Source organism: Glandiceps talaboti, chromosome 10 (assembly GCF_964340395.1).
Source record: "Glandiceps talaboti chromosome 10, keGlaTala1.1, whole genome shotgun sequence".
Lineage (NCBI taxonomy): Eukaryota > Metazoa > Hemichordata > Enteropneusta > Spengelidae > Glandiceps > Glandiceps talaboti.
Window position 1 is genome coordinate 5398000 of NC_135558.1, and position 16840 is coordinate 5414839.

Here is a 16840-nt window from a genome sequence, read left to right on the forward strand (position 1 = left end):
ATGAAGTCAGTAAAGTATTTATTTCATATAAATGGACAATGTCCAGCAGGATTGGCCAACTTTCCATTTGACCAATTCACAGTGGATTTTTTTATGTAGAAGAGGGATGCAGATCATTATTTTTTAATTTATTCGGAAAGCTTAATGACATATGGAGCAGTGCGAATCGAGGCTGATGACCTCTAAAATGCCGACAATCAAGGTCAAATGACTCGATTTCAAATGGAACGTCATTGCCGGAAACTGTTAGTATAGAAAGTCTTTACTGTAGGTAATAATCTCGTACTTTCGTGATGCATACTGTTTGTGTTTCTCAGTATCCGTGTGATATACCAGATACTTCCCCACACAACTCAAAATTGTAAGATATATGTATGTGAGAACATTGAAATTTAATTTGTTGTAATGTCTCATACTTTCTCAGCAGTAAAATGCATGATGTATAGCTATATAGGTTTTCGAAGAGGAAACAAATTGGACTATGTTTTTTTTTTTACAGTAAAACGATATAAATATAGTATCCGGTTGTAATTTTATCTACACTTATTCGAGATCGATATTTCAATTTTAGTGGTCTAGTATATAAGTTTACATCAGATTTGTCACGGCCATGGTTTTCGTATCAAGTGACCATGGACCTTCCCCATTTCGTGACGTAAGACTTCGAATCCATCGACAAATCAGCAATGTAAGTTTATCATTATCTATGAGACTGTGCAATTTTTGAATTCTGTAATCATGCATATGGTGAACGATACCTCCACTCCACCCAGAATATTGTTTCCTAACTATTTATAAGCTCACCTTTATCAAACTTGGTGTTGTATATGAACTGAAATTTTATCGAAATAATCTGGCTGATGACATTTTATTTTTTTTAAATTAATTCACGACTATCATTCACTGATGTTAGTAGTCAAGTACATTCATACCTTGAACTGAATGCTCCAAAATGCCCATTTGTTCAACGGCAAAATGTTTCAAGGCACAGATTTGTGGATATTTATACTACTTTGCATTCCTATCAGTGGTATTATTATAGGGGTAGACATGTATTTCGGATACAAATCAAATTTACAGACTTTTGACCTGTCACATTTGGCATTGCATAAAACCTCAAACCTGAACAGTTTACATGGCATGACGGTTATGGTTGGTGAAAGAAATATCGTAGCTACATGTACTTGTATACACACGTGACCTTGGCTGGAGGCTGTCATCTGTATTCTCTGACGTCATAAATTCAAGATGTCAGTAGTACCATTATGTCTGATACATATCAATATCTATTTTGCAACACATTTTTAATATATATATACATGAAATCTTTATGTCGTCAACGTTCCGTGAACAGATACGTATTTGTATTTTACTTATCTAAGACTGAAGAGGAAACCCATTGGCTGCGATTTTAATTTTTGTCTTGTATGTAGTATTCTTATTTTAATGTTTTAATATGATGTTATTAAAGTGGTAAATATATATGAAATTCTGTCGTTTTTTATCTTGATTATGAATCGTGTATCACAAATTGAAAAGTAAGTGTTGACAGTGATATCCTGTCTGTCCGTCTTGTACTCTATTTGTCTGCGTATTTTAATGAACATTGTATGTATGTATGTATGTATGTATGTATGTATGTATGTATGTATGTATGTATGTACGTACGTACGTACGTATGCCAGCCTGCCTGCCTGCCTGCCTGCCTGCCTGCCTGCATGCATGCATGTATGTATGTATGTATGTATGTATGTATGTATGTATGTATGTATGTATGTATGTATGTATGTATGTATGTGTGTGTATGTGTGTATGTATGTGTCAACTGATTAACATACGACTCATGACGAAGGTCTTTCTGATTTCAACAAGTGTCAAACCATCAACGATTAAAATGGTACACAGCATATATCTAGCGTATGTAGGAGTGATTTTCTACAACTTTCACCACACAGTTACAATCATCTATCTTAGACCAGGTCCGCCGTTTTGTTTCTTGACCAAAGACTGATTTCACGTCATACATATTTATATATAAGGGCCTATGAGCAGGATGGAAGTCACGATGGACGGGCTTATTTGTAAATTAATGTGTTGAAGTCTCCAGTAAATATAAATAAACTCGATATCACCGATGATGATTTTAATCTCTGAAGTACATGTATAAAGATAATATGATAAATTTATGGAACCTGACTATACGATTAATACTTGGAAATAGACATTGCACCATGTAAACTGATTTCTGTTTTATATTATAATCATTATGTTCAAAACCATTAATAATGTTCATTAGTAAACAAGTTGTTAAAACATTTTTGTGTCATCCTTGGCAAAGGTATTCAGTGATGTATCTGTTTCGTCTTTCATGCAAATGTGATAGCTGCCATATTGTATATTCGTTTTAGTTTGTGCTTTTCCGAATATTTTTTTGCCAAATAAAATCAATCAATCAATCAGCAGCCATATCCACATAAAGCTGTTTAACCCACTATGAAACGTCATTAGGAAACGTACACATTGGGTCAGGATTTGAGGCGACTTTTTTTAAACCTATAACTTAGCTTAATTGTGTTATAATCTATCGCCTTTGTTTTGTCGAGGTTGAAACCTGTCCGTTGTGATTGCATGTAATTCTTCCAGAGGCTTTGCACTGTATGTATACGGGGTGTTGTCTCTATTTTTATTTGGGATTATTCTTGAAATAAAGATAATATCAGAGATGCTTAAACATGTTGGCTTCATCCAAATGATTCTATAAGCGTATCTCATTTAAAGAACTCATTTGCATAAAGGTTAAAACAGTGAATGTGCCACCCGAACAGTTATTGGTACCACCTTGTCTCGGCGGAATGAAATACAAATTTAGCTTTTGTCGACAAGTCTCTTTCCATTTGAAAAGACTGCACTGCACTTTTGTTTCTTCTGTTGACTATCAATACTAAAGGTTTGGTTACGTAACACAACGTCACAATGAATACTTGGCTACAATAAACCTATTGTTATTCAAATTAAGCAGAATACAAGATGGTGGAAAAGAGAAAGCGATGCAATGTACACATTTTCCACACGAAGATTTCGAAGTCTTTTGACACTAAGGCAGAGAAAAACTACATATCTGACAATACTCTGTATATCTATAGTTCTATTGTTGAAAATATTTCATCCAAGATCCCTCTTTATTGATGAGAATGAGGGCGATGATTCAAGGTAAGTATTTTCGGCATTCAAATGTTGACCTTTGGTGGCACGGTTAGTAATTACCAATTCCATGTTATTCTTGCTCTAACCTATAACGTCATTTGGAAAGGGCTTCTTCGTCTGACATATTGCTTTCAAGTGCATTTTTTTTTATATAAGTCTAGTTTCTAACCAATGTACTTTTTTTCATTTTACCATTAGAACTTTAGTAATATGTGAACACGGTTGTACAAATGTATAAACATATCTACACCTGGACGGAGGTATACCCCTTATACCGCCATGATACCTACATGTCCGTACGTATAAAACATGCTTTCATTCATTGAATGAAAACGTGTAAGGCTCCCGTCTCATTCAACCCGCCACTCCCTCTACCCGCCACCCACCCCTCCGTATAACGCCCACCCCAGTGTCAATGAAACACATACAGTATACTACGAGCAGCACAGGGGTGTCGTCTTTCAAATTAGTAAACGGACATGCGCAGATATCTCATTTCTGCGTCTTTACATTATTGTATTTTATCACGATATTGTGGAAATGTTCATTGACATAATCACACATGTACATGTAAAACTAAATCGATATTTAAAATTCAAACAAAGAAAAAGTAAACAACTTTGACAAAAAGTTCGCTGTTTTGCGCAAGAAAATGTACCATTTAAATTGCATTGTCACCGCAGTGTAACAGTTGGCGTTCTAATTAGATTTACACACAATGTAAAAGCCTAATTACATACTCACTCAGTGAGCATGTTCCTTACCACCACCACCACCACCACCACCACCACCACCACCACCACCATCATCATCATCATCATCATCATCATCATCATCATCATTGTCGTCGTCATCACCACCACCACCACCACCACCACCATCACCATCATCACCATCATCATCATCATCATCATCATCATCATCATCATCATCATCATCATCATCTATTACTACCATCTTCAATGAGTAAATCTCACTCTATCAAGTGAAATATAAAGACTCAGAGTTCCAACACGTACATTGTGGAGATCCATTTTACTAGTGGTTATTTTGCTTTGTCATTCAATTTAAGATTTCTTCAATGTGAACTATTTATGGAACGGATGTCTTAAGTCAGAATTATTTGGATACGGTATTCACTGGAAGTTTTTACTTACTGTGACGTTTTTCTTTGTATGAATACATTGTTGTGTTGGGTTGCGTTGGCAATGAATAGGACGTTTACTTCAAGGTACTTGTAATGGTGTAGTTGAATTAGAAGACATTCACTCAACCATTATTAACACTTTCAAATGAGTCTTCACGTAAGCACAATGGTATCTCGTCTCTATCTTCATTTAATACAGGGACATGATGTGTGAAAGTGCCGGTGGCTGGATGGTGCTGTCGTTTTCGCCATTACTTACTTTACCTAATCACTACATGTACACTGAATAGCTGTTATACCACAGAAAAGAAAGAACGCTGTTTGGAGGGCCGAGTTTTTGAATTCAAGTCCCTCAACAAAAATTGTGTTTATGAGGGTACTTGAAGCAGTCGTTGGCGTTTGGAATTAAATATTTACAAAACAAAACTGTAGTAGATGGTTGTACAGTAAGAAACGTCTCATTTTGTCGTCGTTGAAACTGTCTCTGCCTTGTCTGTTGTTATACACACCAAAATCAAAGTACTGTATCCGAGTCAATCACTCAGACTTTTGTCAATATAAAATGTTAAAATCAACATCAAATGATGTTTGGTACGCACACATTACATTGTGAGGAACTTAGCTACTGATGATAGGTACCTTTCATACTGACCCCTCACCTACTTCTTTATTTAAACAGAACTATTAACAAATGGTTCCGATTTTTAATTTCGTGTTTTGAACAAAACCACACTTTAACAGAATGAATTAACAATATAGTTGAATTGCCATGTAAAGTTTACATTGATGAAACATGGAAGCTGTGAGAGAGAGAGAGAGAGAGAGAGAGAGAGAGAGAGAGAGAGAGAGAGAGAGAGAGAGAGAGAGAGAGAGAGAGAGAGAGAGAGAGAGAGAGAGAGAGGGGGGGGCATACAGACAGACAGACAGACAGACAGACAGACAGGGGATGCAGACAGACACAGACAGACACAGACAGACAGACCGACAGACAGACAGACAGGGGAGGCAGACAGACACATACACAGAGACAAAGACAGTGTGCTTTATTTAATATGCAACGCATGCGCCAAGTCAAATGTAAACTTCGGAAATTGGCCGTCGCAATGCCTGATGTATGACAGAAACACTCTGTATAACGCCCTCTCGTTGTTTTTAATTTTCAGTCGCGTAACATTTTACGCTATTTTCAAATTTGTTTAGGCAATACAAGAAAGAGGAACTCGAAGAATCTCGCGTGACCTTTTGTGATGACGATGACCTGAATGAACATATAAAAGAACTGAGACACCTTTATCAAACTTTGTCAGAATATCCGTCACAGCAACATAAAACAAATGGTACACAATTAAGGTAAGAGTTGACGAGTGAAAGACCGGTTGACCTACTGAAATATCTTGATTTTAGGGTTGATTTAAAATTCCAGAAATGCAAGAGAATTAAATTTCCAATTTCGTCAATTAACAACATCAATTTACTCACAAGAGAGTAACTTATTTACTCATGTGTTCTGTCACTTTCAGGAACCAACTGCAAACTCACGTGATATCTAACCAATTCATATTTCTCACACAAGAGATTGCTCACATTGGTGCTAAGCGACAGTTTCCACGGCGACAAAATGAGACGTTCGTTATTGGGAAGGATCTATACAACCATCTACTACAGGTTTGTAGATATTTAATTCTCATCTTCAACGACTGCTTCAATTAAGTACCATCATAAAATCAATTCTTTGTTGAAGGGTTTGAATTCAAAAACTACGCCCTCCAAGCAACTTTAATTATACGGTCATTGAATCTAAGTCGCTCGATCATTCCAGCTATCATTTCAAATATGTTCACGTTCTTTCCTGGTTATTTTAAAGACATTTCTTAAGGATTCAGATTACCTGACAATGTCTTTACAGGTAATATCTGGTAAAGGTTATTCATAATTTTGTCGTATTTGAGAACTACCTCGTAGAGGGCGTCCTACTGTGTAATGACGTACTAGCCAAACTTGTTGCTCGTTGTAGTGCAAGAGTTGTCAAAGATATTCGATGTATAGGTTACACTGGGCCAGGGTTCAGATAACCGACGACGTTCCACAGTCCATGTAGACTAGTTGATTTTCACGATCTCTTCTTTTGTATCTCACCCTTTTTTGACAGAGGAATCCATTAGACGACAAACGATTCAACAAATGTAACGTTGTTGGTAACTCAGGGATACTACTAAACAGTGGATGTGGAAAGCAGATTGACGACGCTGATTACATATTTCGGTAAGATCCCTTTATGTCGCTACTATTTTACTCAATTCTGAGACCACTAAACAAGTCTGGTTGTCTGTGTTCAATTTACATGCAAAGTATTTAGCACAATCCAAAAGAAGATAATGTTACACGTGAAGAATAGCAGCAACAGAAATATCAACAACAACAACAACAACAACAACAACAACAACAACAACAATAACTCGGCATAGTGTATATCAGTTATCTCTCACAATGCCATTCTGTTAATCGACCATTCAATAATGACAGAAAAGAAACACTTTAATATTAATATGTATTTACATCATAAGCCAACATAAGATATGATGTTCCCTCGTTTGTCGTTGTTTATAGGTGTAATTTACAACCACTCGGACAGTTTTCAGTCGATGCAGGTCATCGTAGTAATCTGAGTACACTGAACCCTAGTGTTATATGGATAAGGTAAGTACTACCGAGTAGATTGACCTAATGTTTAACGATAGCTGCGAAGACTGATTACTTACTTAACTATTATGACACTAGATGGAGTGAAATATAAGTATTGGACACTAGACTTTCACAAAAAGTTTTACTCCCTTTCAAGTTCTCTCTCTCTCCCCTCCCTCCCTCCCTCCCTCCCCCCTCTCTCTCTCTCTCTCTCTCTCTCTCTCTCTCTCTCTCTCTCTCTCTCTCTCTCTCTCTCTCTCTCTCTCTCTCTCTCTCTCTCTCTCTCTGTCTTCTGGTCACTTTTCTGCCTGCTTGACTCGGTGTGTGTCTCTGTCTCTCCCTCTCTCTCGCTCTCCGTATATGTGCCAGGCTGTCTCTCATCTCACTCCCATTTTCTCTTGTAACAGATATGTATTTGAATAAAATGCACGTGCACGTGTGTATTAGAACGTATGGTATTTTGCTTTGTGCTGTGATTCATGATAACAGTATATCTTCAAGTTTTTTTTTTTATTTCTTAGGTATAACAAGTTGTCAAATCGAAAAGAGAGACATTTTTTCCAAAATATTGTTGCTGAATACTCAGGTTTGGTTGCTATACCAACGGGTGGAGCATCTGGTTTAAAATGGTCATTATTCGTGATGGATTTTCTGAAGAAGACTCCATTAACCATAGAAACAGTACTTCTTGATCCTCAACATATACTGTCAGTTAGACAATTTTGGAAAAATAATGTTACGGGTACAATTTCAACTGGTACGTTGACCTTTTCTTATTTATCTTAAGTTCGTCGATATCCCGGTCTAGGGTTAGGGTTAGGGTTGAGGGTACTTTGGTACCACATGTAAAATTTACTAAATACATAGTAGGCATCCGGTTCAAGACAACAGCAAAGTTATCATGTCGTTGAGGGCGCCATTGACCAGGAATGACACTGGGCAGGTCGACGGGTACTTTAATACTAAGTATTCCCGTTTGTTTCATTCATACACATGGTTTAATCAAAATTCACGAAAATCATAGCTAATAGTGATACTTTATGAATGTTTATCCTGTTCTATGATTGAAAGCAGTGATACGTTCTAGTTGGATGATACAATTTCGTTTGTGCCGAATCATAGATGATAGAGCCAAACTCTTTTATTACATGTGTGTGAGAGCAAATGAAGTAATCCAATAAAACAAACCACCTTTTTGTTATCTTCTTTACAGGTTTGTATCTAACGACCATGGCATTGATGTTATGTGAAGAAGTTCATTTGTACGGATTCTGGCCGTTCACGTACAACCCACGAGGACAACCAATCCCGTTCCATTACACAGACGACCTTAAGGAATCCAGTATAAACCATCGAATGCCTGAAGAGTTCAGTTTGTTGATGAAACTACACCAACAAGGAGAGTTGAAACTTCACATTGAACAATGTGCTTCGTCACCATAATCACACATCGAAGAGGAATCCCAATTTTGTGTGTTTAATATCGATAGACGCAGGATGAAGTATTCGTCCGAGTCGTTTCTGGCTCTATACTGCCACTAAACTCGGCAGGTGTCTTTTTCGGAGAAGGGAAAATTATAAGGACTTTTTATTACTAATATATAATATACGTAGATGATTGGACTTGCCTGATGTAAAAAGAACGGTCAACTAATCAGACAAATTATTTTTATCAAAGACTATTGTATTGTCACCTTTATTTTTACAAAAGTGTAAATATTAAATAAGTAAAGACAGTACAACACTAGAGGGACCATGGTGAAGGACATGACAAAGAGAGTTCTAACTGAGCTTCATTTCTCGCTTTATGAACAGTTATCATCCCAATACAGTATCCTTATTTGTGACTGTGGAGATGTCACAGATTTAACCAGCAGACAGGCTGTATAATACTCAAGTGTATCAAAACACTTCAAATTCTGAACCACTGATAATACACGTCAGTACACAAAGGAGGCTCTTCCCCTCCCTTTCAATTCATTGTCAACGTCTGATTATAATTTATACCATTTATTTGTGTACCTACACAAATTTACTGTAAATCACCTGACTTCAAATGTCCAATTGCTCAGGTTGTGGAATTCTTTAAAAAATTGAATTGTTGAAGACGAATTCGATGTATCTAACTCTATGTCTTATAATTTGTCGCTGAAGAGTTGCCGCGCTCTGATCCGGCGCAATACTTCGCATACTGATATCTAGGGCCGAAACGAAGTTGTACCACATTTGACAAGCTAAAGGTTGTTTAAAGTTTCTCTCAACACGGCCAAATATTTGAATAAATGTACTAAATAGTTTTAAGCCCAGGATTTCGTATCAGTTGATTACATAGGCCTGGATCATTCATTTCAAAGGTTCTGGATGACCTTTTTGCATAACTCTGCCAGGCAGCTAAAATTTTACAATCACGTTTTTAATCCAAATCTGTACTTGAAGAAACTGAATTGTGATGATTTTGGGATGTCTGGTTTATTTTGCAATGTTCATTCAAGACTCATTTCGTAGGGTTCTTGCCTGAATTCTGGGTTTAACGGTTCAATATGACTGGCCAGCAGAGAACCGATAGACCGTCAGATACGATGTGTGAGGGCGCTCGTCACGGCGTACCTTACAGGCAAAGAACCAGGTCGATATTTTTGAAGACCGATATTAACTTCACAACTACGACACAGGAATTCAGCGTGGTGAACTTGTTATTAATTATGATCGATTGTTGGGGTTAAGGACGTATGGACAAAGGGGTCTCGGTCAGTGCACACGAGTTGCAGGATTCAAACCCGGATGTAGATTTTATGTCAACAATTCAAATAACAAAAAGTGATTGATGCGTTGTAAAATGTGATAAATTATAGCGGTCTGGGGTTTAGAGCACTTGTAAGACACGGTGACTACACTGCCAAAGATAAGAAGGCGTATTCATTTACGTCATATTTAAATTTTGTGATTGGTTTAGGAAAATGCCAATCAAATTTGTCTAACAATTGTAGAGATGGAAGGGGCTGGTCGGAGATTAAGAACTTTATTTTTAGTATACTTTGTAGTTCGTCATTGTGATACCTCTTGTTTCCTTGACGACGAAGCACTGGAGCAAGTCGTACACTTGAAAACGCCATTATAACTTTAGTCTCGCACGTATATACTGCAGGTGTACACAAGCATGATTATTATACAAAAAAAGTTTACTTTTGGAATTAGAGTACGTTTTATTATGTGAAGGTCTGTAACAGGCTCCAACAATTGAGATCATTAAAGAGATATCGCGTAACAAGGCCCCTTGTTTGTAAGAAAGGCATTCCTAAGACAGTACATCCTGTTTCGACGAAACTGAGTATGTAAACACAACATGTCATCAACTACACGACATTCTTTGGTCATTGATTATTTCACACACATTATGTTCATGTTAGAAACAAAATGAATTTCAGTTTCCTCTTCTGAAAAGAATGGCGTGTTTAAAACGCTGGTATGTGTTATGCACTTTTATTTCAGTACAATTGAGTGTGTAACATAAAACATTCCACTTGATGCAGTCTTTCCCGTAGTGTCCACATAATCACAAAAGGAAATCTAATTATATTTTCGGAAAATATGAAAGGTTCGAAATGCGGGTAATACTATTTCTATTTACGTCTTGTTTCGGCAAACTGAGCAAGCCATGCAAACATGAATTCCATTGTTCGTTATTTTCAGAAAATGATTACAACAAAAGAGTATTGCATTTCTAATGGTACAATGATGACTTGTATTGACTTCTAGCAGTTAAAGCAAGTAAGGTTCACCTCCAAAAGTCAAGTTATCATTTTGGTATTAGAAATTCAATATCTTTTTCTTTTAAAATTCGTCATTGTAGCTGATTTGCCACTGTCGTAACCTCAAAACTGTGGCGATGATTTTTCTTATATTGGATTGAAGGCACAGTGAGTGTGTGTACTGTGACCAGGGTCGCCAGGTCCTACATTTTCAACAGCGCCACGAACGGCACACAATTTCATCCAACTGCTGAAAGGACTGTCCGTCTTAATTTGGAAATCAACAGCTGTTCCATTGTAATGATATGTAGGGGTAGAATGACAGGCTCCAGCAATTGAATTTACCTGAAAATAGGACATATAAGGCCTTTTGTATATTTGAACGGTACTCCTAAGACTTTACCATCGCTTCAAATACAAGACAGTTTTATAATTACTATGAACCTGCAAATTCGAGATTAGTCAATTCCGTTTGCCATTGAGCCAAACCGACTTTGCATTGCAATAGCCACCTTTCTACTACGGTGGCCCATACGTCACACACACACACACACACACACACACACACAAACCAATAAACACGTTTAATTATATACAATCGGGAAGAAAGGTATAATATTTTGGTGTTTTGAAGAACATGTTCTCTCTGATTTTCATAAATACTAAGTATACTTTGAATTTATTTTTGATGATATTGTATATATTACATGATTGGGTTGTAAATATTACATGAACCCTACCTGTACTTCTCCAAATTGGTCAGCAGAATCTTTGATATACTTCAGAATATTTTCTTGTAGGCACACTGTGCCACCAGGCGCAATGCCAGAGGAACAACTGTACCTGAAGACGAAAGATGTGATAGTGAAGTGTTTATTTCAACCATAAGCTACTGGGAGGTGGTCCTATATTTCCTTTTTTATATGAAGCCAATAATAGATATGATATGGTATGATAAAGTATGATATAATATGATATGATATGATATGTGATGTGATGTGATGTGATATGATATGATATGATATGATATGATATGATATAATATGATATGATATGATATGATGTTTTACAGCACGCAAAGCCATATATAATCTTATCATCTATACGCATTTTACAAAGGAATACTTTATGTTAAATATAACTCACGATGATCGTTTAGCCATTTCACCATTGCAGGTATCTTTAATATTAGAGAAGGCATCAGCTCCATCACCTGATGGTACAGAGTCTGTAAGATAACATTTGTCATCACTACTTTGAAATTATATTATATTATATTATATTATATTATATTATATTATATTATATTATATTATATTATATTATATACCCCCCCCCCCCGCCTGACATACTGGTAAAGTGTCGTTATATCTTTTTATTTTTGTTGTCATTAGCATTTGAATATATAATGTATATATATAATATACATATACTCACGACCTTTCACCTCTGACATCAACATCATCAAAGTTAAGACGAGAAGTTCGTATTTCCTGGACAGCATATTCAAATGAGTTTAATTTTCAAAGCTTGTTCTTGAATACAACAGATAGAATTTTTGCTAAGAAAGAGAACGAGTAGTCTTAATCAAAATATCTCTCAAGTGATTGGAACGAAATTATAACTATTAGGCACAACCGTTTCCAATATTGGTTAAATATAATGTCCTTAAAAACAAAAACATTACTTTTCATCACATCTGGTAGTCGACAACTAAACAAATGTCACTAGCGATTACATTTCCTGCTGCTAAATATTCTCACCTCGTCGAATACGTTAAAAAGTTTGGAATAAATGCATAAACGGGTTTTGAATTTTTCAGAGATCTATGTCAAGGACCAGATGAGGCACATCTACGTAGATGAGCCACTCCAACCAAGTACGTTGACTCGAATGACAAGTAAAGCTAGTAACTGACGCGAATGACAATTAACACAGCACTACGAAGCAAATTAAGTACATATTTTCTGTAGAACTACGTGGCAACTTTCTCCTCGAAGTGGTCATATTCAATGAAATATTCATAGATGTACTGATCTGTTGGATTTTACATCTTAAGATACAATCAGCAAAATATCATTACCTCTTCCTTCCGATCATACTTTTTTCGACGTGTCTTTCTGTTACTTGTGTGTAAACGGTTTTCAGTTATTAAATACCAAAGTTAAATTAATAAAGTCATTCTCGTTATCATGATTTCACCACTTAATATGAGTAACCACATTATTGATTTATCTGCTTGTACCCGGAAATTAAACATCATAATGCTAATTCGAGAGATCTAGAATAAATGATCGTTAACTCCGAGTTCATAGTTGCTAATACACATATCTACTAATAGAGTTAAAAACTTCGTGAAGGCGAATCCCAAAGTTTCGCCGATGTCTCGTCAGCATCGTCAGGAGTGTAAAGTTGATTGTTTGAATGGACAATGATATTATTTATAAATATGTAATATCAACTGCCAGAAAACAAGAAAAACAAGTAAAGAGTATTTGATGAGGACTTGTGACAACATCATCTTTAGATAGTTCCTAAAATTTTAGTCAATCAAATATGCAGCGATAGGGGACAGCTGGCAGATGTGTAAAACATTTCTATTTTTATTATTCATGCTCATGATAAATGACACCGATATGTGTAAACTGAATCTCCCACTCTTTAGTTTGAAATGAGAAACGTTATTACTTCAGTACTGAAATGACAAACGTTGGTTAATGGGTGTAACATAATAGCTTCAATTCGCTAATCGAGGTTTATATTTCACAAGTTGAATCATGGTGAATGCAGCACCAATGTCTCCTATACTACATAAGTTTTTTTTTATTAAATTACACAGAAAGTCAGATTATATAACAAAAAAGTATATACAGTTTGCTATGAATAAAATGTATTCTTTTAACAGATCTTTCAATAAAGACAAAGCAAAACGTTCCCTTGTATCATTTTTCAGTCACCTTTTGTTAAGACATTTTGTAGTCTCCATGTACATGTAGAGCAGTTGTTTCTCCATGTGATAGAGTGAATTTACAAATCCCCTTGTAGCCAGTGTGATCAACGATGAAATGTCGTACAACATGAGGATGGTCGACCAAGACAGGCCGAATGCTATACAGAAAACTTTGAACTGCTTGTGTGTCATAACCTGTGTAAGTCGTAAAATAGGGTTCAAATCATAACGATCATAAACACATGAAACCGCACAAAGAGAAACATCAAGGTTTTGATATTTTGAATTAACTTCTGAAGAACACTGATATTTATATAATATTTCAGAATATATATGTAAGATAAAGAAGCCAGCAATTTTTAGATCTAATAGGCATTCAGACATAACATACAGACTCCTCGATAGTAATAGCATAATACCCCAATGTGAAGGAACTTCATATAGTGCTAGCAAATGTTTCTACAGCGCAAGAAGACCGCCGATTTGTACGTAATCATATTTATGCACATCGACATTAACATTGATATTGCACTAGAATAGTTTCACATCGAGGTTTCGGATATTCGTTCAAATTTTCCTGCAGTTGTGCTGACGACTTTTTAAGTACACATAGACAAAGACAGACACAAACACATACAGACACAGATACACACACACACACACACACACACACACACACATACATACATACATACATACATACATACATACATACATACATACATACATACATACATACATACAGACACACCACCACCACCACCGCCACCACCACCGCCACCACCATAATGAAACAATGCGGTCTGAATACGGTCTCATATTTTATTTGCACAGATATCATAATGACTAAACATAGCTAGTACATATAGTTAACTAAAATAATTTCTTCGATTCTTGTCACCAAATATAACTAAATCTATCAAGCAACGATTTTGAAGCGGCGTCGCAAATAAAACTAGGAGTCGGCGTACTGAATTTAAAATTAGCAAATGTTTATGTAAGAATCCTAATCGTCCAAAACTGTTTATGTATGTATTTTAGGAATCATCATACATGTAGAATATTATAGTATAATACGTTTTGGCTTTCAAAGGAACATCCAAATCAAATTTGCGTTACCTAATCTCACCACACTCTTTATATTCTCTGAGAATAACACTGCCCAGAAGTGTCATTCAATGTATTATTGCTCTAGAATGGGAGATTTTCTAACTAAACGCAGATAGTTCACTTTGATTGCATTTGCCCTTGAAATAGACATTGTCAATGTTGTGAAATAACGCTTATTACACATGTCATCTACATGATCTCTGTTTTGTAAAGGAGACATTTAAATAGTACATTAACAGTTAGCTGCTTGAAAAAAATCACAATTTAGTAAGAAAGATTACAATTTGTGAAACACATACAATAACAGACACACGGAGCACTATTTTTTAAATGTAATAATTGCAAATAATATGTATTTTCCCTTCACATCCTCAGTTTGTACGTACTTCATAGTCTGTGAGATACGATATCATCTGTCACATTTTGTCTAACAATAAAACCAGTGTATAAACGACAACTTTGCTATTTTCTAAATATCCGATAAATTTATCATTAAATCTGAGTACCTCCATGTATTTTGATATGGGGATGAGAATGTACAATGAGATTTGCAAAAAGGTGTGTAACCACACTTGATTAATTATATATCTGTACAATACAAAACATGCACAATAATACAAAAACTACATACCGTACTGAATCCCGTTAGCGCCATATCTCGCTTAAGGGCCCAGTACTTTCATTTTAATTTAGTAAGCTTTGTTTTGGTACATATACGTACACAAGAAAATTGACTTAACGTTACTTAAGATAATATTTGAGACCACTGAAAGAAATGGTAGAGTGAAATATTTTATACTTAATGTATATTTTTGTAGATGGTTGATTTTGATGACCTGGTCATATTGCAAACTAACAAGGTAAAGATGACAAAAATGGAACTGTTAATTAAACATGTATGACACATTATATTATCGGGTTGTAAAATTAATTTTATAGTATATTTTCTGTCGTACTATTGTACCATGGATGGAAAACAACAAAAATAAATACCTTATATTAGTTATATATTAATATAATAGCATTTAGCTAGTTTGAAGAACTAACATTGGTCATATTCAAACGATAAAATGCAAAAATGTGATGACACTAAAAATATCAAGATAGTTAAAATTATTGTAAAATGCCAAATAGTGGTTGTGTTTAACAAATTAAACAAGGTATTACATACATACATACATACATACATACATACATACATACATACATACATACATACATACATACATATGCCAATGTGTATCTGTATGAATCTCAGATTCTGAGATCTCCTTACGAATGGATATCTGCAAACAAGCAAATGTAACATCACTGATTTGTGCATGAACGGACCTACGACATTCATTCATTATAGAGCTGATAAATGACCGAGTTAATATTACTTTATACACTACTCGTTAATACACATGTTAGTTATTAGTTTATATAACCATTTCTATGACAAAATAATATAGCTTGTCCCTATCTATATCTGGATTCTCAGGAGATATTCACGTATATTACATATATCACCTTTTGTAAAATATTAAAATAAGATAAAGCTTTTACCCTATGATGTATGATTTCAATTTCTAAGACTACCGTTAACCCTTCTTAATATATTCCCTGAGGTAATCAACTATACTGAAAAATACAACAACATTGGTATAATGCAGTAAAAATGTAATAGTAAATGGATTTTTATGTTGTTATTTTTGTTGTTATTTATAATTATATTTAGTTATAGTGCCTTCTTTACAAGGATGCAAACGTTGCACTTGTCACAGTATACACACTGTTATTATAGCGTAATTATCAACTTTCTGAAACAAAGAAGTGACGAAAATTAAAGTTGCAAAAAATACGAGCTTTAAGATGAGGTAAACAAAGTACGAAAGATTTAAAGATTTTTCTGAATAAATGTTTCATTTTGAATTAGGAATAAATCCTTTCCTAAAGAGTTACGATTCACTAGGAGATGACTATCGCTTTTACGATTACCTTGAGCTTACAAAGTAC

General features: G+C 35.3%; 2 protein-coding genes across 2 annotated transcripts; one reads left to right on the forward strand and one right to left on the reverse strand.

The window, feature by feature from the left end:
• Positions 1–3052: 3052 nt before the first annotated feature.
• On the forward strand, positions 3053–8609 carry LOC144441296 (CMP-N-acetylneuraminate-poly-alpha-2,8-sialyltransferase-like). The gene is made up of 7 exons (XM_078130854.1): positions 3053–3210; positions 5552–5701; positions 5872–6016; positions 6501–6613; positions 6959–7048; positions 7555–7790; positions 8247–8609. The coding sequence occupies exons 1-7, from the start codon at positions 3053–3055 to the stop codon at positions 8474–8476; spliced, it is 1122 nt and encodes a 373-aa protein (XP_077986980.1). The 3' UTR covers positions 8477–8609.
• A 2320-nt stretch (positions 8610–10929) lies between these two features.
• Positions 10930–15497, reverse strand: LOC144441298 (uncharacterized). Its single transcript, XM_078130855.1, has 5 exons — positions 15474–15497; positions 12220–12275; positions 11929–12036; positions 11523–11625; positions 10930–11127 (listed from the first exon to the last, which is right to left on the reverse strand). Exons 1-5 carry the CDS (start codon positions 15495–15497, stop codon positions 10930–10932), a joined length of 489 nt encoding a protein of 162 aa, XP_077986981.1.
• Between the last annotated feature and the right edge of the window lie 1343 nt (positions 15498–16840).